The sequence below is a fragment of the Neolamprologus brichardi genome, chromosome 7 (genome assembly GCF_056152115.1).
Source record: "Neolamprologus brichardi isolate AB-2024 chromosome 7, ASM5615211v1, whole genome shotgun sequence".
Taxonomy (NCBI): Eukaryota; Metazoa; Chordata; class Actinopteri; order Cichliformes; family Cichlidae; genus Neolamprologus; species Neolamprologus brichardi.
In genome coordinates this window covers 19869165-19895734 of record NC_142110.1, presented here as the reverse complement: position 1 = coordinate 19895734, position 26570 = coordinate 19869165, and the positions used below count along the sequence as shown (strand labels likewise).

General features: G+C 41.2%; 2 protein-coding genes across 3 annotated transcripts in view; one reads left to right on the top strand and one right to left on the bottom strand.

The window, feature by feature from the left end:
• Positions 1-397: 397 nt before the first annotated feature.
• On the bottom strand, positions 398-2767 carry LOC102778937 (cyclin-dependent kinase inhibitor 1C-like). The gene is made up of 3 exons (XM_035915236.2): positions 2073-2767; positions 1795-1912; positions 398-1237 (listed from the first exon to the last, which is right to left on the bottom strand). Exons 1-2 carry the CDS (start codon positions 2584-2586, stop codon positions 1797-1799), a joined length of 630 nt encoding a protein of 209 aa, XP_035771129.2. The 5' UTR covers positions 2587-2767; the 3' UTR covers positions 398-1237; positions 1795-1796.
• A 6595-nt stretch (positions 2768-9362) lies between these two features.
• Positions 9363-26570, top strand: part of ptdss2 (phosphatidylserine synthase 2) — a 31762-nt gene continuing 14554 nt past the window's right edge. Inside the window, exons 1-4 of one of the 2 annotated variants that reach the window (XM_035914618.2) lie at positions 9363-9393; positions 10075-10408; positions 13939-14040; positions 22736-22818. In XM_035914618.2, coding sequence (XP_035770511.1) covers positions 10203-10408; positions 13939-14040; positions 22736-22818 — 391 coding nt within the window. In that variant the 5' untranslated portion in view covers positions 9363-9393; positions 10075-10202. The other variant, XM_035914616.2, reaches the window with a different exon arrangement.

Here is a 26570-nt window from a genome sequence, read left to right as displayed (position 1 = left end):
GGAGCGAAAGGGCCTTTAAATCCTCGCCTTATATCCCGCAGCTGCCAAGCAGCATACGGCTGCGACTCAATGCGTTTTCCTCCCGCAAGAGTCTGCGTGAAGAGGACACACTTCCACCGGGGGGAAGGTGAAATCAGGTAGACATGTCTGTCACAACAGCATGTGTGTTCTTGTGTTCTTCGCAGGGTTTCTTGTGTAACTTTGCAACTGAGTGACCCAATCTCAGAGTGATCGAGGAGCACGACGCAGTTTCACAAGTAACCCGGCCGCTGATGATGGCAGCTTTGTGGCAACCACACAAAGACGTCATCTGCCTCCTATCTCTGTTTCAATTTCCCTTTTCTTGTTACTCTCATAACAAAACACACAAACAAATGTGTTTAAAATTAAAGTGTAAGAAAGAAATTTTTATTCACGTCATTCGCAAGACATAATTAGGTCACTTGTATAGAAAAATACACACAAAATGAAACCGGCTCAGAGATACAAAGAAAACTATTTTTTCAAGTGTGGGACTAATATGAGGAAGCTACATGATTGCGAAAGTTAAGAACAACAAACCAAAAAAAGAAACAACCCACAAAATTTCAAAAGAAAAATGTAAATAATAAAATTAAAATTACAAAATATGCCCTTTGGCTAAATCAACAAGGCATTTATCAAATATGAACGAACATAAATAAATTATAAGTTAGAATAGACTTAAAAAAATATACATTTTACCGAACAAAGGGAAAACAAATAATAATAAACACGCACGCACAAACGAGAACAGAAATAAACATTTATAAGGTATTGTCTCTATAAAGCTGTACACTTTTGGCCAGTGTAGACGATTCTTTTAAAGAATTTTTTTTATAATTGCACAGATGTTAAAACATTTAACACTGTCGAGTGGCTGTATGCAAAAGCAACAATGAAATGCTACATTTGTACTGGATAGAAGTCATTCGGAGAAATCTCCTCTCTCTTTCCTTTTCTCCTGCCCCCCCTCCCACCCCACCCCCAAACCGTTCAGAGTCCTGAGCCTGGTCAGGAGCTCGGATTGCGCTCCGCCGGGGCGCATCGAGCCACAGCCGACCGTTCGGACTTCTTTGTCCCCCCAACACCGTCCTCTTCTCTCTCTCCTGCGTTTCAGTTGCTTGAGTGGATGGGTCGGTCGACGGGGTGGTGGAGAAACAGTCTCCCGTGATCCTCAAAATGCGCAGGAAAATAGTGCAAAACGAACAAAAAACACCTGAGGAAGAAACATAACGCAATAAGTTTTCTGAGAAAAGAAGAAGAGGAAAAAAAAAACCCTGCCATTCCTAAGAAAGACGGCGAGTCAGCTTTCTGAGGAAACCTGAGACTCGCATTCAGCAGAAGGCGTCACCCTTTGCCGGAGCCCTTTTTCCCGCCACATCGTGACGCACGAACACCCCTCCCTCCCCTCCCCCAACCGCTGGTGTTACTACATCAACTACTATCACTACTACTGCGATTTCACCACCGCAGTCTCGCCCCATCACCCCCCCCCCCCCCCCCCCCCACCACCACCACCACCACCACCGACACACACACACACACACACAGATAAGGCTGTCTGTGCCTTTTGGCTCACGTAATCCGCTGCAATAATTAAAACGTAAAAACCATAACAAACACACAAAGACACCCCCCCCCCCCCCCCCAAAAAAAAAAAAAAAAAACCCCGAGGATACTATACATGAGAATCTGTTACTCTCTTTATAATAAAGCTTCATTGTCTCCTCCGAGTGTGTAAAAGAAAACAATTTTGATTCGTTTAGAAAATACCTTCAACGGATCCTCTTCCGCGGAGTTTGTTCCACCTGGATTGGAGACTTGGAGAGGAGACAGGCGGTCATGTCACTCGGTTTTATATCAGCAGGCCTCTTTCGTTTCACGTAGAAGTCTGACAAAAGAAACAACAATAGTGAAAAATGAATTTGGATTTATGAGCCGTTGTGAAATGATGCGCTGCGCACAGCGGGAGGATAGGAGGATGGTGTGGATGCTGGTCTAGGAGCCAATAGCAGGCTCGACTTTCAAAATACGAAAGCCGCTGAATTTACCTGTGATGTGTGTGTTGTTGTCAGGAGCGGCCGTTCTCTTGCGCCTGACACACGGGAGCTGCCTGGTGGTCGCTTTCCCTGAGTTGATCTTGTCTATGCGGTTCTCCTGGTTGATCTCCCCCGCGAAAGGAGAGCTGCTGCTCTCTGGCACGGCCAGGCGATCCAATGCGTCCGCACGAGGGCTCTCCGGGAGAGCAGAATCCGAGGGTGACTGCACGGGCACTCGGATTTTGCCGTCCTGCACAGAGTCCTGGTAAAACACCGGGGTCTTATCCGCAGTCACCGCCTCCCACTCGTAATCCCCTTCCAACGGGGTGTTGGCCTCGAAATTAAAGTTCCATCTCTGCTGGTCCCGTTCGGAGATCTCTCGCAATTTTTCTTTCATCTCCCGGTTCAGCTCGTCGTGATCCACCGGTCCGAAGAGGTTTCGACAGACTCCGGTGCGCCTCTGGAGAGGGAAGGTCTTCCTGGCCACCAGCCTCTCTAGCGTGGTTGATAATTGGACGTGGGACATCTCCAAAAACAAATTTCCCCTGGAAAAAAAAGAATCCAAAGTGATAGACTGATCCCTGCTGAGGTTGTATGTTGATAAATGTTGTTGTTGTTCAGCCCGAAGTGCGTTTGTATGTGTATCCTAATTCTTACGCTCGTGCCTATGCACGCCGCACCGTTCCGTTTAAATGTACAGCTTTCATAGTAAGTCTTTGGAGTATATAACCTCCTAACGGGCACCTTGATCGCTCTTCTCATTGGTTGCCTGGAAGTCCAGCCCTCTCCAAAACCCCCACCCTGATTTCCCATTTCCCGTTGTACCTATTGGCTTCGTGCCGACCAGAGCGCAGCGTTTTGATTTTTTCTCTCTCTGAGTGTCAACCCTCGGGAAAACGGAGCAGTTTTTTTTCTCGTGTCAGCAGGAATGTGTTTTACTTCGCATTTGTGTATCTGATTCTATTTTCGGACACCTTGGTTTTTGGTTTTGTCTTCCGTGTTTAATTGTAAATGCCTCCGACCAAGGGCGTAAAAACGCACCATCGCATTATTTTCATACTTCATATTTAGTGTTCAGCAGTTGAACAGCTTCAGTGTGTTATTCTTTAATATGTAAGGAAAGAAAAACAAATGCTGAAACCCGATCTAACCACTTAACTGATGTTTGACCCTGCCATGTCACCCGGCACATAAATCCACCCACTTTTCAATTTCTTCACGTTTTCGTTTATTTATTTTTTTGTCGCCGATCGCAATAACAGCGATTCCAGTCTGCGGGGATTTGCCCCACAGTGAGCAACTCTGTCTGCAGTACAGAAGCAACGTAAACATTAGTGAGACCTCAATAAACCACAATTTAAGCAGTTTCTTAAATGTCTTTTCTCATTTACTTAATAAAGCAAGGCAACTTTTCGAAATCAATTTTTCTTTTCTAAATGCGTTTTGTTGCATTTTTTTTTTTACCTTAATATATAATATAGCAAATCGAGAATTTAAGCACCACGCCGTGTTATTTTTGGCAATTAAAAATGTACGTCTATCCACTCACAAAGGCATAAATCACGCAGGTCACAATCCGCCTGTTACCACTAATGTGTGCGGGATTGTTACTGGTAAATAGTCATTGTTACTTATGAATAACTTCAAAATATGTACAGTAGCATTTACTACAATACAGGATTTACGTTTTAAATATCATAGCAAGCTTTATTATAAGGGGAGACTCGGGGAGCTTATTCACCGCCGAAGACAATGCACCATTTGGCAATTTTGAAGAAAATGATCCGGAACCACACCAAAATGTACTGAGTGCTTCAGCTGCCAGTGTTTCACCACACAAACGAGTTTCCCCAAATTCCGCTGTATTTATTTATTTTTTATTTTATTTTATTTTTCTCGTGCATAGTCGTGCTGACAGTCAGGCACTGGAAGCACAACTTCCATACGTTTGACTTCAGGGTACCGGCTGTCTTAACAAGCAGGGAAACAGTCACGGGAGACGGGCAACGCCTTTTTGCAAGCAATGATGGGTGCATGGCGTCCCGTAGAGGTTCCAGTCTGATACTGCAGCTCAAACCTTAAACTAAACGCAATCATCATCCCCAGAAGAAAATAAAGGAGCAAGACTTACAGTGTATCACCTCCTAGTTTACACATGTGCACATAGATATTTTTTTAAGTGACACTGGCAACATATTCAGGGGAAAATCTCTATAAAATAATTTTATCCACATTCATCCTGAAAAGGGCGATGAATGCAAGCTTAAGGTCAAGAGGTTTACATGTGAGCGTCATCAAAGCAGCATGAAGAAGACAGAGAGACACAGGGTCTGGCCATGTGTGCAGGCTTCCTAAAACACTTCCAGTAAAGGTCAAGTGGTCTCATGTGACAGCGACAGTAATATGTGACACATTTTTCCTGATTCGGGACTGTAAACTGAATCCATGAGGACTGAAACGATATTATAAGGGTGTAACGTTCATTAGAGGTTTTTTTTAAATGATTTTGAAAATAATTAGCTTTCTTTTTACAAGAACAATTAATTGTCTATTAAGAAGAAGCATTTAAAGCACGCATGCTTGAACAATGCTCTTCAACAACAACAAAAATATTTGTTTTTGAGTCTTTTAACCTTGAAGTGGCCATCCTGGTTAGATGAAATGTGATTTAGTGATTTTGTTTAATAAACATGCTGCATAGCACAAATTTGTCAGTCTACTCCTGAAAATTTTACAGGTATTTGTTCAATGTTTAGTGGAATTTTCAGTTTCTCTTCACTACACTGTATTGTTTGCAGTCATAGCTAAGATTGTTTGTGTGTGTGTGTGTGTGTGTGTGTGTGTGTGTGTGTGTGTGTGTGTGTGTGTGTGTAAACCACAAATCAGTCCACTCACAAAAACAGCATGGTCACTTGAGGGTTAAAGTGAAAATGAACGTATAAGCAGGCAGAAATCTCACTGTTGTCTTTTGCCGCCCCCTGCTGGTAATACACGTTTACTAAAATTTGACCCAGCTGGTGAACCTAATTTGAAGCCATGTAAAGTCAATGTAAATTAATAAACACAATAATCAGTTTTATTTTGCTTAAACTGATGGTAACCAATTAACTGCACACACAACACCCTCCTAAGCAGATCACAGATAAGGTTGATCAGTGCCTCTGCTGCTGATTATTTACATATAACTCAGTGCTAACCAGTGCTAACTTATCTCATCACTTTGCTCAGTCCCAAGCTGGTTACAGATTTGCTTCACAATTCTTTGATTGTGGGAATAACTCTTCTGCTCCTTGGGCGTACTCCACCAGCTGATACTATCACCTGATGGTTTCAAGTCAATTAAAGTGCAAAGAGAAAGTCTGGATTCATTAGTTTTTCAAAGGGGAAAATAATCTCTTTCATCAGGAGTGGTCAGTCAGCTATGTAGCCTGACTCATTTAGCTGACACATGCAGGAGTATGATTCTTTCATCTTTACACACACACACACACACACACACACACACACACACACACACACACACACACACACACACACACACACACACACACACGCTACAGATGACTAAACTTGCTCTTTGACTTGAATGGAAATATCCAGAGGGCCCAATCCAAGTAAAAAAAATAAATAAATAAAAGACCCCGGAGGCTCACTAGACTGTGGGCAATATGTTGATTGATGGAACAGACAAAGAGGGTTGAGCTCTAACTGTGTTTAAGCTATTGTCAAACACTTGATTAATCAAAGGAAGGCCTTGAACCAAATAGAACAGAATGTGAAATGAAACTGAACTCAAATAAAACATTTAAACAATTAAAAAGTGCATATGAGCAGTAGGTTTTTGGATTGGATTTTATTTGTTTTAACGTGTTTCCTTTCCACTGGTCACGTTAAAGCAGTGAAACAAATGTGCATATATGTAGTATAGGAGAAAAAAAAGAGGCCAACAGCTATGGTCTTGAGTGCATTAATCCCAATTGATGTATTTAACTAGGGACTTCTGTGTTTTTCAGGTTGACTGTGCAAACACATTGTTTGTGCTCTGTTTTTATTGTCGCGGCTCTTGAGTAACTAAAAAGCACACACACGCAGACCCCTCACCTGAACAAACTGATCCTTTTGATCCTGCAGAGTGTCTGCAGGCATCACCGCTGGGAGTTTTAGCAGATGAATATACGGTCATCGAGGCCCGCTGTTCCACATGACAGCTATAAAACTGTTTTGTCTGCATGCTTTCTCTGAAGACTGAAGCTGGCAAACATGTGACACACCCATGACGACCCACTCCATGAGTGATGAGCCACTCTGTCAAACGACATTTAAGACCATCAGACCTTTTACAAGAAATGCATATTCTACAATACAAAGAGAAATGCAAATATAGAGACACTTCAAACTTCTGTGCTACTGATGCAATCATTCGCAACAGCACGACATAAGCAAACATCTGCATATGTTATTTTTAAAGTTGTGCATTGCTGTCAGGACCTTGAAAATACTACCCATTACTGACTATTGCCTTATTACATGTCAGCAAAAGAAAACAAACTTGAAAATGAAAATGTTATGTCACAAAATTAACTTCTTTTTCTGACAGAAAATTGAAGGAGTACATGCTTCATTTGCTTAGTTAATCCACCAGCTACCATCCAACTTGATGGTACATTTCTGCCAAATTGTGAGCTGTAATTATATAAGCCTGTGTCCAGTCATTTAAAACATTCTGTGCCGAGCTGTTTGTTCAGAAGTTAAAATAGTGCTTTCAGTGTTTTTATAGCACTTATGCATGAGTAAATATCTAAAATGGGCTGCGGTTTGCGGCTGACTTGTTCTATTTCTCTTCAGGCAAAAGACTTTATAGTTCATCTACATGACCCCTGAACGTTTTTTGAACCCTGCCTCTCAATTACTTTAGCTGCAAGGGGCTTTACTTCCTTGATTTATGTTGTGTTTTATAATTTTAAAAGTTTTATTATAACTATGGTTAAAGTGCAACATGCCATGTTCTTAATCATAGAGAGGCAGAGGAATGCTCTATTTAAAGCAATATATATACTTTAATGCTACTGTTTTTAAAAGCCAGCCAATCAAACTGTTTCCAAGAAATGCTTAAAGCTTCGGGCTACACCATTTATTCCCGTTATGAAAACAAAAGCCAAACACATGCTTCACTCATATGAGTCACTGCACTCATATGATGGCTACTTGGGGCAGTGAGGTCTTTAGAAACAGTGATGCCACACTAAACCTTACACTGAAAACTATAAACATACAACTGGTAGTTGTATAGCTCAAAAAGGTTTGAATGAATTCCAATGAAACTTTGTAGACGTGTAGAGTGAGTTCGTGTTAACAACCCATTAAAATTTGGCTTACATCTACCAAGGTCTTCAAAGTCAACTTAATGGTTTAATGCCCTATATTGACAAAAAGCCTTATAAATTAGAAACTATGATTCTTACAAGTGTAGTGTGTGTTGTCAATTTATCAACAAATACCAAGTACCATACAAATATTTAAAATATGTCATATTTGTCCTCTGACCTCTCCTTCAAAGCCAATAGACTGAGCTGAAGGTCAAAATAAGCAAGTTTTAACTAGCTTTGTATAATGTTATACAGATTTATTACTGCCATTGTTTGTACTGAGAACATATAGGATTATAGGCAATGATATATGGGTATTCTAAATATCACCTTATATTTTGCATCCAAATATCATATCATATTTGACCTCTGACCTCATGTTTACATCTCACATCTAACTTTCTTTCAAGTTGAACCCACAATGTTTTATATCTTTAAAGAAAGTGTCGTCAAAACAAAGAATGAGCTGCCTAGTTAGTTTGAAATATCCTGTTGCATAATATTATATAATAAGCTAAATTATTCAGGTCCTCTTATTTACAAGTCAGTACCTTTTACCCATTACTAACCCCTGCATAATGTTTGTGTAACCACTGTAAGTATTTTTCATGCTACCCTTATCTGATTTTTACGGCTTCACAAACGTATTAAAGTATGTTTAAAAAGAATAAAGAAAAAAAGAATATATACAAAATAGAGGGATTGTTAGTTTAGTTTTGATAATAACTGAAAACATAAAGTTCAGAACAGCTTTCCCACCTTGCTTTTTCACCTTTGGCAAGATCTGTAGTTACACAACACATAATAATAGCTGCCATGTGCAGTCAGGTATGTTCAGAGGGACGTCTTAAGGAGGAGCTTCTGTTAAGATCGTGAACTAAATAAACTCGGTGGGGACGTTTTAGCAAATATTATACCAACCTCACTGTGGCAAACTTTTAAAAGTTTCTGTAACAGCTGTCAGAGAACAGACAGTACGGGCACATGTTAACATCTTGGCAGATTGCTCCATCTAGGAACATTGGGTACGTTTACACCACATTGATTAGTAGAGACAAGATCTTGTGTATCAGGCGCTAAAGGTCCCAATTAAATATTTTTATTTAATTGGGAAACAATAAGTAATAATAAGTAATAATAATCAATAAAAGTATGAGATATCGGATAGTAAACCTGCAATTTCAAGAAGGCCAAAAAAAGGAAACATATGGTTTAATAAGTAACTGACTATTAACGTCAAAGGTGAGTACTATAAACACTATTTGTGGAAATTGTGGAAAGTTGTTTGGATTTTGTGCTATATTTATGTTTTTCACTGACTTTATGAATGTAATGCTTCACGTCATCAGAAAGTCAGCGCAGTTGAGTTTTACTGAATAACCTGGCAATGCTTTTGTATGCTCTCTGAAACAATTACGCATATCCTTTTGTCATATGAAAAACAAAACTCAAAAAAGTTTGCTTTAAATAATAAGTACAATACCATTTTGTTTATTTATATTTAACTATTATTTAACCATTTCTGTATGCAAATAATGTCAGACTTTTAAACTAGGCGGAAATGACGACATACCAAATACCCATATATAGCACTAGCCAAAACAATGCGGTTTTAATAATAGAATTTTATAGTCTAACCAAGTTAACAGTGCCGTTTTTTGCAGTTACTTGCATTAAAACTTACTGTTACTGCGAAATTTCTAAAACTTACCATTTACTTATCCATATTACATGTAAACGGATGATCCTTAACTAAACCCGCCAAATAGGTCAGGCTATCAATGTGTTAAATTTACGGTAAGTAGTGAGAGTTCAACTTCCGAATGAAATATGTGTATTTCAAAATAAAGGTGCGTCAATGTAGCGCATCGTAGAGAACTTTGTTGTGAAACGAATAAACCGGAAGCGGCTTGATTGCTCAACCACACACCGGCTCTTTCGCTATGCCCACGTGACGAGCGTAGACGGTAAGGTAGCATATGCGGTTTATCTGTTACTAGTATCAATAAAGACGGGCTACGGACTACAGTAATACACCCGTATACTTCATTTGTTCCTCGGGTTCTTTTACTTTTATACAAATGTAGCTTTTTCTAATTGCAAAATACATTCGGACTCCGGTCAGTAAGCCCATAAATTCAGCTGGTAAGTAATGTTAGCTTGATTATTTTCCCGGCAAGGAATAGGTAGCTAATCAATAATGGCATAAGTAATTACGGTTTTGCCTTGATTGGTTAATTGATAAGGAGCTTGTCGGTCAACGCAGTCTCGCTGGCAAGGTCAAACTGCTACAAATAGCTAACGCAGTTCACCAGGCTGCCTTATATCAACGCTACGCACCCATCGAAGTGCAGGCACAGTGATTTTGTTTACCGTGTAATACCCCCCAACCCCTCCTCTCCCCAGTGGGCATGTGGGAAAGTGGTCGCCATTGCTGACACATAGAAGTGTTACTCTGAAGGTTATGTAGAAATGCTTTAAAATAAGTAGGCGGTGTCAAACCTGACTCAGTTGCATTTCTCATCTGCATGTGAGTGCGGCTGTCCGTGCCGGGCAGGTCAGCTCAGCAGCAGGGCGTGATTTTCAGGTTATTCTCCCCACCCTTCAAGTGTCGCCCTGGTAACGTTCATTTCCCCCGACCACCACAGGATGCTGACAGCCACTTGGGTGGGGCTGACGCGGATGACAGTAGACGGGAGGAAAGCTCAGGGATAAACCAAAGCGCACGGGATCAGTTTTTTTTAAAGCAGCGCAGGGCGACTGGTCGGTGAGAACCATGACCAAGCCGGAGTCGAAGAAAAGCGGCGTGGCTGCGGGCAAGAGCGTCGGCGAGCAGGTTAACAACGGCTCCGTGGATCCAGCGTGTCCGGATCAGAGCACAGCGATCAAAGCCAAGGTGATGAAGCAGACCTCCAGGGAAAATCTGCACCGGAGAAACACAGAGTGCGAAGTCTACGACGACGGAACCAACACCTTTTTCTGGTGAGTGTTTGTGTCGGTGTCAGTGCAAGTTCACGGCTCCTGCAGAGACAGAAGGGGAGGAAGCATTTGTTAGTTGACAGCAGGGTGTAATATGTGTTTCAAGGTGAACTGAAAGACAGGCCCAGAGCGACCTCCATTAATGACAGCAGATAATGTGACCTTGCTGTAAATGCCAGGTCAAACTGAAATGTTTGTTGTTGTTTTTCCATCCTGGTGCAACTATTCCAGTAAACATGATCCACTAAATGTCACTTCTGAAGGTGTTGTGGGGTTTGCAGTGTTGTCATGGATGCTCACATTGCACATCCAAGCTCAGTGCTCAGATATGACACTTGAGAGATTCTTTGACATTCAGGACAGATCTGAAGGTGTGCCAGGTATAATACCTGTCCTGAAAAGTGTAGAAATGAGCACATACTTCATTTGCCTTTCCTAACACCACATGTTTTATTTCTCACTACGTAAATAAAAGTATGTATGAGCCAACTAAAAAAGAAAAAAGCATGCACAATGGGAATACCACACGCATGTTGCAAGACACAGGTTTCGTTATGACATGCTATGCAGCTAGTTTGGAAAAGTGGCATTCTCTTCTGCAGCCCTTTTTAATTTATAGCTACGTTAGCTTTCCAGCCTGTCACTCGAGGAATATTTAAGCTTCTCTGAGTGTGTGTGTGCGGTTTTCATTTCTGCTTTGTGTACAAAAAAAAATATGGATTGAATAAGAAACTGCTAAGCTATCCAATATCATTGACAGCAGAGGAGACTGGTCCTCCCAGTGGGGACCTTAATGAGAATTTCTCATTACTGTGGTACAGCCTTGGCATCAGATTTCTGTAGTGAGGTGTTATCAGGAGCTAAAATACCTTTGTCTGTTGAAGTTATGAAAATACAAGAATCTTGTTTTATGTGGATTAATAATCAGGGTCACTTGTCCAGAACAATATTGACAAATACATGAGGGCAGGGTTGCTGTATTAGACTGAACCTAAACCAGGTTTTACCCACTTATGTGGCAATTAAATGTGTCAGCAGTCATCCAGATGCAGTCTTACGACGTAGCATTGTAAAGTTTAGAGCTGGCTTCTAGGGCTTTTTAGCTGTTTGCTTTAGGGGTCAACATAACAACAGTCTGTGGGTGTTGTTGATTGCATCGTGAATTTTTGCCGTCTAGTATTACATACATGAACGCATTAAAAGACAAGAACGGAAAGTGGTTCTTCCTGTGAGTCATTTGAATTTACATTCTGCAGTTATTTGTACGATTGAACCTTTTTTGTGGAACATTTTCAAGTGCTGACTGCAGATGATAAACCTGCATGTATGAAGCAGGTTAGGAAAAAGATGGCAGTTGGTGTATGTCCAAGTGTGTAGGTGGTAGGGCACCACATGGACTCGGTGTGTCTCCCAAGGGTTCAGAGTTCATAGTAGAAAGCTGTATGGCAGCAGCTTTTGGTTAAAAATGGTATGCACATGATATTCAGCCTGCATCACTGGCACAGGAAGGAACTGACAACGCCAAACTCTTTTTTTTTTTTTTTTTGGTAAAGTTTTAATATGCCTTATAAAGAACTCGGACTTATTAAATGTGATTGTGCTGGCGTTCCACTTTTATTCTCCCTTAAACTGATTTAGTGCTGAGGGATTTCATTTTGTTCACACTGGTTTCGGCAAATGTTTAATTAGATGAAACTGACATGGAGACGCATTGTATTAAATTGTTAGTATGTCTGCTTGTCATTAAAGTCGAAGGCTATTTTAATCCAATTTCATCCTTAAATCTAGACTCTGATTAGTCATGAGGCTGGCATGAAGCAGAATCTTTTCTTCTGTTTTTTTTTTTTAAATCTTAACTTCAAGCTTAGAGGTGCACTTTGTTTCTAAGCTTAGCTCGTTGCTCTGTTGCACAAAACCAGTATTTCCGCTGCACCTTTCCACTCTTGGTGGTGGTGTATCGTTGTCAGCAAAGAGAGAAACCATGTCCTCCCCCAGTGGCTCCAGCCAAACAGGTTGGATAAGGAGGTGGAACAGGAAAAAGGCTGACAATACCTGGTGTGCTGTCTTTCACATCAAGCTTGAAGCCAAAAGAAATGTCATTCAAAGTTGGCACTTTATTATTTAAAAAAAAAAGCTTCTTACAGAATTGCTATACCTCACTTTCAGGTGCCCTTTAATTATTTTTTCTTTTAATCTGAATTCTCAGAGCAGCACATTGCCTCTGTAGTTTTAGATTAGATAGATTTATAAACTTGAGGCGTGATGGCATCTGTCATGTAAGATGTGTTATGGTTGACATTTGGTTGTCACACGGTTTTGTCTTAGCTTATTACAGATATTTAGGTATTCACATAATGGTTAAGTAACAAAAAAGGTATCGTACAAATGTTTCCTGTAAGTGCTTTGTAACTAGTACGAGTAACACTCAGATCAGTCATTGGTACACACTGTCATGGAAACAGGTCGACACCAGTGTTGATTGTTTTCTATTTACTTAAGCTTAACAGTTCACCTACTTGTTGCATGTTTGGATGCTACTTGGTGTCAGGGTATATAACCCATTACTTTGGGGTTTTAACCAACAGACAAAATTAGTTTTAAAAATATCTGGATTAGGTTTATTCCCAGAAATCCCTCCTCCCTAATGAATACTGGCTCAGTCTACCTGCAGCCTGATCAGCGTCAACATTCCAGGAGTGATAAGGAAACTCGGTGACTCTGCCACTGTTCTCAGCAGTCACCCCATTTGTCTTTCTAGAACTTATCAACTGTTATGCACTTGTCAGCATTCCAAATACCATTCAGGTCCTTTTGTCTATTTCTAATCGAGAAATCTCCCATTATATAGCGTGTATTCTCTTGACCCTGACATTATCGTAAAACTTTGCCCTGTCAGCTGAGGTAAATACCTCAGGTTGCGTGGACGTATATCTAAACAGCTAGAATGTCACACCACAGAGGCCAAAGTATGTTTGCTGACATGGGGTGATGGAAGATACAGCTTGGGCTTGTAGCCAACAACATGGCTATCAAACTCCAGCTCACCTTGTCTGCCAGAGCATACAAATTCTGTTGTTTAAACAAACCTGATATAAAGCTTTTCCATCGACTGTCAGGCACAAGACATTTGATGCAAAAGCTATTTTTGACTTCAAGTTAAAGAAAGGTTTGAACTGAAGCTTATCACACACTTTGTAACTATTTTTAGTTATAGCAACACAGTTTCCCAACAGATTTCATCTCCTATTTTGTCCTTGATTTACCCCTATATATGCCTTTTGATATTTGGAGGCAACAAAGATGTTTTTAGCAACGAGCAGATTTACGTTCTGATTTGTTTAGACCGTTCCAATGTTGTAGTGTTATCTCAGTGTTGCTCAACGTTGCCCCATGGTGATGTCAGACAACATCAGCCAATCTAGGGTTTTTTTGGTTGTTGTTTTTTTGTCCTGTGCTGACTGGTATTTGACTTTCCTGTTCTACAAATGGTACTATCATCCTTCTCTCTGTCCTTTCCCCCACTTTCCCTGCAGGCGAGCCCATACTGTCACAGTGCTGTTCATTCTGACCTGCGCTCTGGTCTACGTCACGCTGTTGGAGGAGACTCCTCAGGACACGGCCTACAACACTAAAAGGTCAGTAGGTTGCATTTCTCATTTCCTCAGTGTCACCAAAGCCAAAACACTCCAAAACTGAGGCACCCAAAAATCGACTTTAACCCCAGGAGGCTTTTAAACTGAAGCTTCATGATATCATTTTTGCACCAGTTTATGTAGAGAGAGAGAGAGATTATTTTATTGGTAACTAGCATTAGGAAATTTGTGTTTGGTCATTTTGTTGTAACAATCTTTGTTGACAATGCATCTTATACTGTTTGTTTCCCCTTAAATGGTGCCACAATTTGAAGCAACAACCATTTGTGGGTTGAGCAGCTGAGTTAAATATGCGGGTTGTGACCATGGTAAAAAAAACATGCCAATCTTCTCTGCCAATCCCAGACAGCTTATTCTGCTACTGAATCTTGTTTTGAACGCCGGATGCTGCTAATCAGATGCCAATAATGCATCGTGCTACAGCGGTCTGTTGGTGTCTTCATGGCACAATTGACTGATCTGGATAGGGCCGTGCCACAAGGCAATGTCAAGGTGATGTTCTGCAAAACCAAGTCTCAGGATTATTTGGACCTAGTACAATCTCCAAAGTGAAGTTCCATATAATGTGGGATATTATATGGAACTTTACCATTGTGTCGGCCCATGTATATTTATCAACTCATTTAAGCTTTACTGGCTGAAAGTCTTGGGAATACAGTTCCAGCTAACCAGCTAGCTACTGTCCTTCTTTTTCCCTTCTGGCTGGGTCTTGAACTAAGTTGCTATTGTGGTCATCCTCCATGTCATTCTGCTGCTTCTGCAGAGGGCATCTCTTACATACTTTTATCTCCATCGTTATAGACTGCAACTGGCAGCAGCAGCTCTTCTTCTGCTCTGGAGATGGGCTACGAGTCAGACAGTCTAACTGGAACAGCAGCAGTTGCAGACTGCTGAGGTTTGAGTTCATCTGCTTCGTGAGGGACAGCACATTTTATTGCTCAGTTTTTTTTGTCACGACACACTTGGAGAATAGATCAAATCTAAATGTGGGGGTAATGCCGCAATGCAACCAACCAACCAGTAGCTACTCTGATTTTTTTTTTTAAACAACATTTGGAATAAACCACTTATTTCCTATAAACATGGGCAAGGAGCAAAAGTCACCATTTGAGATGAGTCACTAGCCTTTACAGTCACACTCACCTTGAGCTTACAAGGCCATGTATAAAACCGTCTTGGCCATGAAAAGAACACTATAAATACGAGTTGAGCATTTAGCAAGTAGATTTAATGGGTTTTATTTAAACTTTGGAGAGAAATATACATCCAACTTTATCACGTTTATTAAACCACAGAGACTTGGATAAATGCCAAATTATTTCAGTTTCTTTTATTACTGCAAACTACAGAAAGTTGCAGAGCGACTGCTGGAAGTTGTACCAGCTACTTTGTGCTTCCTGGTAGGAAAAGGCAGTAAGTATGAGGTGCAGTTGAGTTTCAAAGTGCTCTGCAGGCTGGTTGCACCAAAGCAGTGTTCCTATGGGAATACATAAGCTGTTGCAGAACTTGTTTTTCTTGTGGCTAAAGTTTTTTTTGGAGCTGTTGCCATGCTGCTGAATAAATATGGAAATGATCAGACCTGTCCCTAATAGTGTTTGTTATAACTTCTTGTATTTCAAACAGTGAGATTTAGTCAAGGCAAGTTTGCATGTGGCTTAAAACTTCCATTTACGTGTGTTACAGCTAAAAATCTGTGAAACAAAGCAGGGTTATAGTTAGTTGTTTTTACTTTGTACTTAGGAGGTCTATTGAGAAGTTCAGGCACAAAACAGGCTTTATCAATGATGTGTGTTTGCGACAGATGGGGTGATTTTGTAGGTTGCGTTTGTGTGGATGCTCCTTAACAGGATTTGCTGCCATCAGCGTAGTCCGGCTCCTTGGGATAAATACCCTAAGAGCTTCACCCTGGAAGTGGAACTCACTCTCAGGCACTGCTTGGTTACTCCTAGACTCCCAGTCAACCCTGCAATCCGAGACCACTCTCACTAGTTCACACACAACTTCACTTTGTGTGTTGTATTCTTTGAACACACATTAATTTGATTCCAGACTCACACAGCGAAGAAATTGATCCCTAAATCTCACATGCCTATGCCCCTACGCTTGTTGGCTAGCACGCACTGTAATCCCATTGTATGCTCAGTCTTTTAAGCCTGCTCTGTTTACTTGTAAGGTCAGGACAGTGTCCTCGTCTGGTCATCCGGTTTTCAGAGCTTAAATCAGCAGCAACTTAAGCTCAACTTAGCTGGTCTGGTTCTTTTTTTTTTTTTTTTTTTTTTTTTTTATTGAACTTTTAATTGCAAAGCAGGAAAACAGCAGTTACCAGCATATACATACACAGGACAAAGATGCATCCACATGTATAGCAGGACGTGGGAGGCAGAAAGAAAAAGCCAACAGCAATAGCAATAAACAATGAAAAAAGGTTAACAATCGTCCCTTTGTTGCCAGGCTAAATCCCGTAAGCCCGATTTCAACCTCTGAGCAGAGGGAGTGTCCAGATGGGCCAAAAAAGGGTCCCATATGCGATAGAAAAGGAAAGATTTGTCCTTAAGTGCTGTAGAGAAGGCTTCCATTGGCACAGTACATATCACAGACTGTAGCCACTGGTTGACAGATGGAGCCTTATCAGAAATCCACAGTACCATAATGCACTTTCGAGCATAGTGTAGCAGTATGTGAAGGAGATCTTTGCTGCGAAAGCCGGCAGGTAGCTCATCATTTAGTCCTAACAGGCAAGTCCTTGGACCCAGATGCAGTCGGCAATTAAATATAGTACATAGCTTATCTATGAGTGATCTCCAAAACTGTAGAATAACAGGGCAGCTCCACAGACAATGAAAAAAGGAACCAACAGCAGACTGACATTTGTTACAGAGATTAGGCAAAGCTGGAAACATTCTGTGTCTCTTCTCAGGTGTAATATAAAGCCTATTTATAAGTTTAAACTGCCTTTCCCAAATAGAATTAGATGCCAAGGCTTTAAAAGGACGACAGCACAACTCATCCCAAGCTTCAGCATCTATAGCGCCTACGTCTGATTCCCATTGGCCCTTGATTTTGTTAGAGTTATCCATTCTAAGATCAGACAGAATGTTATAAATCTTTTTAGTGATACATTTTAGTTGGGTAGTTTTTACCATGAGTGATTCTATAGGAGAAAGACCAAACCCTCCATTAAAATCCTTCAATTTAGAAGTAATATAGTGCTTTACCTGAAAGTACTTCAAAAAATCCTTATTGGTCAGACCAAACTTGCTTTTCAGTTGAGTAAAAGTAAGAAGAGAGTTCTCATGAACAAGATCACCCACTGTATTAATCCCTTTTTGAGACCAGTCCGCAAAACCAGCCCGAAGACCAGGTAAGAAGTCAGGGTTTTCATGAATAGGAGTAAGAAGGGAGAAACAATTATAATATCCTTCCAGGCGCCTGACTTTGCGCCAAATAATGAGCATATTCTTTAGCACCATATTGTCTCGTGTTAGAACTGTGGCTTTACCTGAGGAAATATATAGCAGGTTCCGCAACGGAAGACCCTTTAAAGAAGTGGACTCAGCGCTGAGGTAAATGGAATCCTGATCGTCCATAAACCATTCTGTAAGAAATTTAAACTGTGCAGCCAAGAGGTATTGTAGGAAGGAGGGAGCGGCAAGACCGCCTCTCTGAACAGGCAAACACAGAAAACTGTATCTCAGCCTAGGTCTTTTCTTACGCCATATAAAAGAAATAATTGAACCATTTAATTTCGACAAAACCTTTTTGGACAGAGCAAGCGGTAACATCTGGAATAAATACAAGAGGCGAGGGAGGATATTCATCTTGACCAGATGAATACGACCTAAGAGAGACAGAGGGAGGCTGCACCACCTATCCAAATCGCGATTGATGGTCTGAATTAAAGGGGTGTAGTTCAGACTATACATTTCTTTTAGATTCGGTGAAATCTTTACTCCTAAATAAGTGAAACCGGAGGGAGACCAACGAAAAGGCTGAGAAATGTTTGGATCAACCTCATTCAGAACAGAGAGGGGCATAGCCTCACTTTTAGAAAAATTGATCTTGTAGCCTGAGAAGGAGCCGTATTGGGAAATTAACGCAACTAATCTAGGAATTGAGTGAGCAGGAGAATTTAGAAAAATTAAGACGTCATCTGCATAAAGTGAAATCTTATGTTGAGAATTGTTCAAACAGAGTCCTTCAATAGCAGCATCCTTCCTAATGGCTGTGGCAAGGGGTTCCATAGCCAGGGCGAATAACAAAGGGCTCAGCGGACAGCCCTGCCGACTGCCACGTTCAATACTGAAATTGTCCGACCTATAACCATTGGTAATCACTGCCGAAAGAGGAGAAGTATAAAGGATCTGGATCCATTTAACAAAGTTGTCACCTAAACCAAATTCTTGAAGTGTGAAAAGAAGAAACGGCCATTCCAGACGGTCAAAGGCCTTTTCAGCATCAAGTGAGATGACTAGAGCCTCAGGGTTAAACAAAGATGAGTGCTGAATAATGTTAAGTAGGCGCCTCACGCTATGTGCGGAATACCGCCCCCGTATAAAACCAGTTTGATCATTCTTAACGATCGAAGGTAGTATTGGCTCAAGACGTATAGCTAGGACCTTAGCAAGTATCTTCAAATCAAGATTTAAAACAGATATAGGCCTATAAGAAGCGCATTCTTCAGGAGGTTTCCCCTTCTTCAAAATTAGCGAAATATTAGCCTCCATTAAGGAGGGGGGGAGAGTGCCTGCCTCAAAAGAGGACAGAAGCATCTTATACAGTGGGGAAGTCAGAATCTTACTAAATTTCTTAAAAAATTCCCCCGTGAACCCGTCTGGACCCGGGGCTTTGTTATTTGGAAGCATCTGAATAACTTTCAGAATTTCACTTTGCGTTATAGGTTTACATAAATCATCCCTTTGGATTTCAGTAACTTTAGGTAAATTTAGTCCTAAGAAGAAGTGATGCATACCTTGTTCCAATGTTGATTTAAACTGGGAGGTATATAACTGCTTATAAAAAGTTTTAAAAGTATCATTAATAATTAAATTGTCATATTTAGGTAAACCAGATGAGTCTCTAACACATGGGATATTACAACCAGCACCCTTATTATGAAGAAGATTGGCCAGATAGCGGTTAGGTTTATTAGCAAACTCATATAACCTCTGCCTCATGAAGAAAAGAGATTTCTCAGCCTTTCTTGTCAATAGTGCCTCCAAAGCTGTTTTAACCACCTGAATTTCATTCCTTAATTGCTCTGAAGGTGATTCATTATGTTCAGCTTGCAGTTTGTGCAATTCCAGTTCTAATTTCCGTTGTTCCATCTGATTTTTCCGCTTCTGGCCTGCTGAATATGATATAATCAGCCCACGGGTGTAAGCCTTCAGGGTGTCCCAAAGCAGGCCTGGAGAAACTTCAGGGGTTGCATTAACCTTTAAAAAATGTTCAAGCTGATCATTTAAAAATATTTCGAATTTTGGGTCGTGAATCAAAAAATTGTTAAATCTCCAGGTATGAGACCGAGGGACAGGATTTAGATCACTTAGCTGAACAAAAACCGGCGCATGATCTGATATAATAATATCGCCTATTGTACATCTCAAAATGTTTCCCAACGATTGTTTGGGGGTGAAGACGAGGTCGATTCTACTACTTGTTCTATGAACACCGGAAAAAAAAGTAAATTCTTTATCGTTAGGATGAAGGGTCCGCCAGGTATCAACCAGATCAAGTTCATTACAAGTATCTAAAAGTGCTTTGGCCCTCGTAGACATTTGAATTTGTTTAGGAGGGGATCTGTCCTTAGTTGTAGAAAAATAACAGTTAAAATCACCGGCTATCACAGAATTATCACAAACCCAGTCAGAAAAGGAAGAAAAAGTAAGAGCAATAAAGTCGTTAGACTGTACCGGTGGAAAGTAAATATTCAGAAATGACACCGCTTGACCACCTAGGGTGCCCTTTAAGGAAACATATCTACCAGACTTATCACAAATTGTTTGGTCAACTATCAGCGGTAGGTGTTTATGTATTAAAATGGATACACCGCGGCTCTTACTCGTAAAGGAGGAACTAAAAACTTGACCGACCCAATCACGTTTCAGTTTTAGATGCTCCTGAGGAGACAGGTGAGTTTCTTGCAACAAGGCAACATGGACATTCTCCCTCTTAAGAAAACTCAATATTTTTTTCCGTTTGATAGGGTTATGTATACCTCCTACATTCCAGGAACAAACATTTAACACTGAATTATCACTTATCATACAATATTTGAAATAAGCATGGAACCACGCTCAGGTGACCAAAGCATAGCTGATATGTAGGGCTCCCAAACACTGCTCCACAACACCAGTGGCAAGTAAAATACACATAGAAAAATAAACGTCCTGCTTTGCTAACAATTAACAAAAAACTATTCACAAGAAACAGAACCGTCAAGAAACCAATGAGTATGGAGGTCAGACAAAGGTCTCCAACGCCCAGCAGGGGGCGCAAGCAAACTTTCCAACTTGGACATAGAAAGATGCTGGACCAGAGTACGAGTCTTTTCTTAATCAGTAACGTGAAATAGCTGCCCACCCGCAGCTAAAACAAGGATTCGGATTATAAATGGCTAAATAAAATAGTCTATATGTATAGGGTTATTATCTCCGTGCAGACCCGAAAAGAAAAAAGAAAACAAACAGAAAAAATAACAATAATAATAAACAGGAAAAAAGGAAAGGAGGAGACGAGGGATTGGCGAATGCCTCACGTATGGGACCGGAGCACAGATCAACAGTCCGCTGGAGCCACTGAGGATGAGCGCGGTCCCGCCCCTTGAGGCACGTTATCCAGGTAAGCTGAGACTGCTTCTGGAGATCTAAAAGATTTCTCCTGGCCATCGATCTTGATCCTAAGGACAGCCGGGTACATCATGGCGAAGGGGACACCCATTTCCCTGAGGCGTTGTTTGACGTGGTAGAATCCCTGGCGTTTCTTCAGAACAGCGGCGGAGAAGTCCTCGAATATCATAATAGGAATGCCGTTATGAAATAAGGACTGCTTCCTCCTAGCCGCTTGCATGATCCGTGCTTTATCCTGGAAGTTGTGGAGCTTTATGATGACCGCGCGGGGCCGCTGGGCACTGGAAGGGAGGCGTGCAAGCACCCGGTGGCAGCGATCAATTTTAACAGCGCCGCCCTTGAAACTCACAGCCACCAACTCCGGTAACCACGTTTTGAAAAAAGACACAGGGTTGGTACCTTCACTGCCTTCGGGTAGCCCAATAACACGTATGTTACACCGCCGGCTCCTGTTCTCCAAGTCATCAATCTTATCCAAAGCGGCCTCCAGCTTAAGCTCCACTTCAGAAATCTTGGCGCCATATCCCGCTGTAACATCTTCCTGCGTTGATATACGCGCCCCTGCCTCCTTCATTTTAACCTCCAATGCAGAGATGTTAGCTGCGCATGTTTCCAGTCTTTTCAGAACTGGGTCAATCTTCTTCTCAAAGGAGGCCTCCACAGCCTTCAGCACCTCCGCCGATATCCTCTCCACCAATTTGTCGACGTCCATTTGGCCGGGAAGTGGGGACGACTGGGCCTCCGCCATTACCGCTGCAGCATGGTCGCTGAGCGGAGGGTGATTTTCTCCGGATTTGCCCGGTTTTGACCCGAGGTTGAGCTTCTTCTGGGTGCTTGGCATCGTACGAAGTTTAAAAGTCGAAATAAACAGAGACTTTAACCAAATAAGACATATATAAAGGCCTAAACAAATGCCAAGCTGCGGGAGCGGGCGAGAAACACAGCTACTCCGCCATTGACGTCACGTGACCCCCAGCTGGTCTGGTTCTTAATAAACACAAATGAAGTTGTAATATTGAAATAGAAGCAGTAGACCAGACCTCCAGATTCAAGTTATTTAATTATTAATTCTCCAAGCCATTATGCTCCCATTCATGCCTTGTCTGATTGATATGACATCACAGATCTTAAAGGTTTACGGGGTTGAAATGCTGAGACTTGTATGTGTAGCTGTAATAAAAGCCTTCCGGCCCCTTTGAAATGCATACTTATTTTAATTGAAGTTACAGTAATGGACAAACACAATTTGACTGAGCTAATAAACACAAACAGGTGAACTTCATGTCTTTATTGAACACGCTGGGTGAACATGTTGAGCCCTCGCCCTTAGATGTGTCCTGTAGCTACTTCTGAGTCTTGAACAGTGATGTGGTGGAATTGTAGGCCATTCTTCCTACAATGCTGTGAGTTCATCAATATTTCTGATTGCTTTAAAAAGCCTGTTTAAGGCATTGCCTGACATCTCAATTGGGTTAAGGACAAGATTAAATTTTTCTCACATACTAATTTGTTTTGGGTCGACACTTTCCAAACTGTTAAATGTTGTTGTACTGTCCTTTTGTTTTTCCTTCAAATACAGAGCTGGACCCTTTTTGTTACACGGGACAAACAGTTTTTTCTGTTTACCCACATTCCAGTCTCATATCTGTAATTTGAATGCTGGATTCCAGGTTTTTGGAGAAGTAGTTAGCATAGAGGTTCACTTTTGTCCTAGTGTAAAGACATGAAAATAGGCTGTTTGTTTGTTGGTGGTTCAGTAAGAACACATTATATGAGGAGTCAATACAGAAGTCTTTGTGATTCCAATGAATTCCCAAATGTGTGTCCTCTAGGGGTATTGTGGCCAGCATCCTGGTGTTCCTCTGTTTTGGAGTGACACAGGCCAAAGATGGACCTTTCACCAGACCGCATCCAGGTATGAAAAGCACATTTATCACCAGGTTAAAGTAATTCATGTCAGATCTCTCTTTTTATATTGAGAATATAGCATAAGTTAACACTTCCAAGTTGGCACTTGGAAATGCGAGTTTAGGTTCATATTAAAGCCATGTAGTGCTCTTTTTATTGAACCCTGGTCTGTTTTATTACTTTTCATTAAATACTGGACAACATCCAGGATATGCCAGTTTGACATTTGTTTGGCCTCTTAAAGCTTCCAGATAAGTGAAATGATTGAAATGCTTTAAAACAAAGGTTGAAAGGGGATTGTGAAAACTGAATATATAAAAAATATGTTTGCATTAAAAGCAGCTGACAGTTGCGTCAGCAGTTCAGTCGGTAGTAATAACATTCTCATCCTCCTAATGGAAAATACACATCCTGGTTAGAATCAGCAGCTGATTGAAGACGGTCATCAATTTAAATGAGTTTGCAGACAGTACAGACAATCCCAAATCATTCATTTTTATGAGGCTTTAAAGCTCAGTGACTAATTTATAATGGACTGTATGGTTCTAGTAAATAAACAGTGCTTTAGGCATTGCAGTGGCATTAGTCAGTGACCACTGAAAATGGCAGTTTGTAACAAGCTTGCATCTGATACAGTTTTTTACCTTTTAATGTAATCAAACTGTTAGTAAGGTCTCCACAAAGAGGCTTTTGCTTGTGCCATGCAAATGAATTTATATCAGGGCTCGCAAAATCGCTAGCCCGACGTCCCGAGGCTAGCGATTTTTCCAGTCGGGCTACCAAAATCTAACTCAGCCCTGCCCGTTGGGCTATCATAGGAAGGAAAATACAGTGGGGCAAAAAAGTATTTAGTCAGCCACCGATTGTGCAAGTTCCCCCACTTAAAATGATGACAGAGGTCAGTAATTTGCACCAGAGGTACACTTCAACTGTGAGAGACAGAATGTGAAAAAAAAATCCATGAATTCACATGGTAGGATTTGTAAAGAATTTATTCGTAAATCAGGGTGGAAAATAAGTATTTGGTCAATAACAAAAATACAACTCAATACTTTGTAACATAACCTTTGTTGGCAATAAAAGAGGTCAAACGTTTACTATAGGTCTTTACCAGGTTTGCACACACAGTAGCTGGTATTTTGGCCCATTCCTCCATGCAGATCTTCTCAAGAGAAGTGATGTTTTGGAGCTGTCGCCGAGCAACACGGACTTTCAACTCCCGCCACAGATTTTCTATGGGGTTGAGGTCTGGAGACTGGCTAGGCCACTCCAGGACATTCAAATGCTTCTTACGGAGCCACTCCTTTGTTGCCCGGGCGGTGTGTTTTGGATCATTGTCATGTTGGAAGACCCAGCCTCGTTTCATCTTCAAAGTTCTCACTGATGGAAGGAGGTTTTGGCTCAAAATCTCACGATACTTGGCCCCATTCATTCTGTCCTTAACACGGATCAGTCGTCCTGTCCCCTTGGCAGAAAAACAGCCCCATAGCATGATGTTTCCACCCCCATGCTTCACAGTAGGTATGGTGTTCTTGGGATGCAACTCAGTATTCTTCTTCCTCCAAACACGACGAGTTGAGTTTATACCAAAAAGTTCTACTTTGGTTTCATCTGACCACATGACATTCTCCCAATCCTCTGCTGTATCATCCATGTGCTCTCTGGCAAACTTCAGACGGGCCTGGACATGCACTGGCTTCAGCAGCGGAACACGTCTGGCACTGCGGGATTTGATTCCCTGCCGTTGTAGTGTGTTACTGATGGTGACCTTTGTTACTTTGGTCCCAGCTCTCTGCAGGTCATTCACCAGGTCCCCCCGTGTGGTTCTGGGATCTTTGCTCACCGTTCTCATGATCATTTTGACCCCACGGGATGAGATCTTGCGTGGAGCCCCAGATCGAGGGAGATTATCAGTGGTCTTGTATGTCTTCCATTTTCTGATGATTGCTCCCACAGTTGATTTTTTCACACCAAGCTGCTTGCCTATTGTAGATTCACTCTTCCCAGTCTGGTGCAGGTCTACAATTCTTTTCCTGGTGTCCTTCGAAAGCTCTTTGGTCTTGGCCATGGCGGAGTTTGGAGTCTGACTGGTTGAGGCTGTGGACAGGTGTCTTTTATACAGATGATGAGGTCAAACAGGTGCCATTCATACAGGTAACGAGTGGGGGACAGAAAAGCTTCTTACAGAAGACATTACAGGTCTGTGAGAGCCAGGGATTTTCCTTGTTTGAGGTGACCAAATACTTATTTTCCACCCTGATTTACGAATAAATTCTTTACAAATCCTACCATGTGAATTCATGGATTTTTTTTTCACATTCTGTCTCTCACAGTTGAAGTGTACCTCTGGTGCAAATTACTGACCTCTGTCATCATTTTAAGTGGGGGAACTTGCACAATCGGTGGCTGACTAAATACTTTTTTGCCCCACTGTATGTCTATGCTTTTGCATTCTTTCGCCAATGTAGCTGAGTAATTATGTCATTGGCATCGATGAGCCACTTTCAAGGTGTGACATATTGAAATCGCGTTTGAATTTGCGCTTGCTTTTTGCTTTCACTTTCATTTTGCGATCGCGCCAACGGTGTGTAGAGAGCAGCAGCACTGATTGGTGAGTGACGATTAATTGCGCACCAATTCCAATGACATCGTTTTATCACTCATTAGCTTACTATTCAAACGCGACAAGTGAAATCTCTCGCAGCAAGCTTAAACACGTGAGAGGTTGAGTGCGCAAAGAATCGCTGACCGTTATGTAAGTACGTGTGTAAAAGCAGCAGGATTTACGCTGGTATTTTAGTTCTGCTCAGCTAAATAAGACGGGTCAGGGTGAAGAAGGGACAGCCAAAGAAAAGCTTACCACAAAACGGAAAAGTTATGACAAATCGGACTATGAGGCAAAAAGAAAGCGCAGCTTTTTTGGTTTCATGGATAAAAGAATTTCTGTGGCTGGAATATGACGAGCTAAATAACATGATGTTCTGCCAGGTGTGTTGTGAGTTTCATTTGATTTCTGAGTCGACAAGCGCCTTTGTTACTGGGACCAGTAATTTTAAGAAAGACCCCATCAGAACCCATGAGAAATGCAAGAAATGCATTATTGCCCAGTCTGCAGTATCTTTCCCAGAACAAACAGCAATTGCAAAAAAAACATACTAAAAATAAACCAAGCACAACAAGAACTCCTGAAAAAGCTGTTTAGAACAGCGTACTATGTTGCAAAGAGTGAACTACCATTGGCAAAATTTAGCAGTCTTTGCAAACTTCAAAAAGCAAATGGCCTCGATCTTGGTTCCACTTGCCTCTTACCCGTGACTTCAGTGGAAATTTCAAATTCAGGATCTGACACAGACTGATTCATGTTCTACACAGTTCTTACAAGTTCATAGAAATTTCTGTTCAATTTGAACCAAGTATTTGAGTTGATGGTTGTAATTTTTATACAGTTGTTGTGATTTGCATTTTAACAATTTTTTTGATTAATTTTTGTTTCCGTTACAATATTATACTTTAATGTATAATATTGTAAAGGAAACAAAACATAAAAAAATTGCTCTCTTTTTTTATTCGGGCTACTTAAATTTATTTTGGGCTACCAAAAACTGAAGAATGCCTGCCTGAAGGGCTACCAGAGATTTTGAAATTTTGCGAGCCTTGTATATGAAACATCTTTGATCTTGTCATCCAAGCGGGAGAGGATGGAAAGAGATGACATTTCATTACAATACACATGCAGGGTTTTCAGGGCATATGCATGGG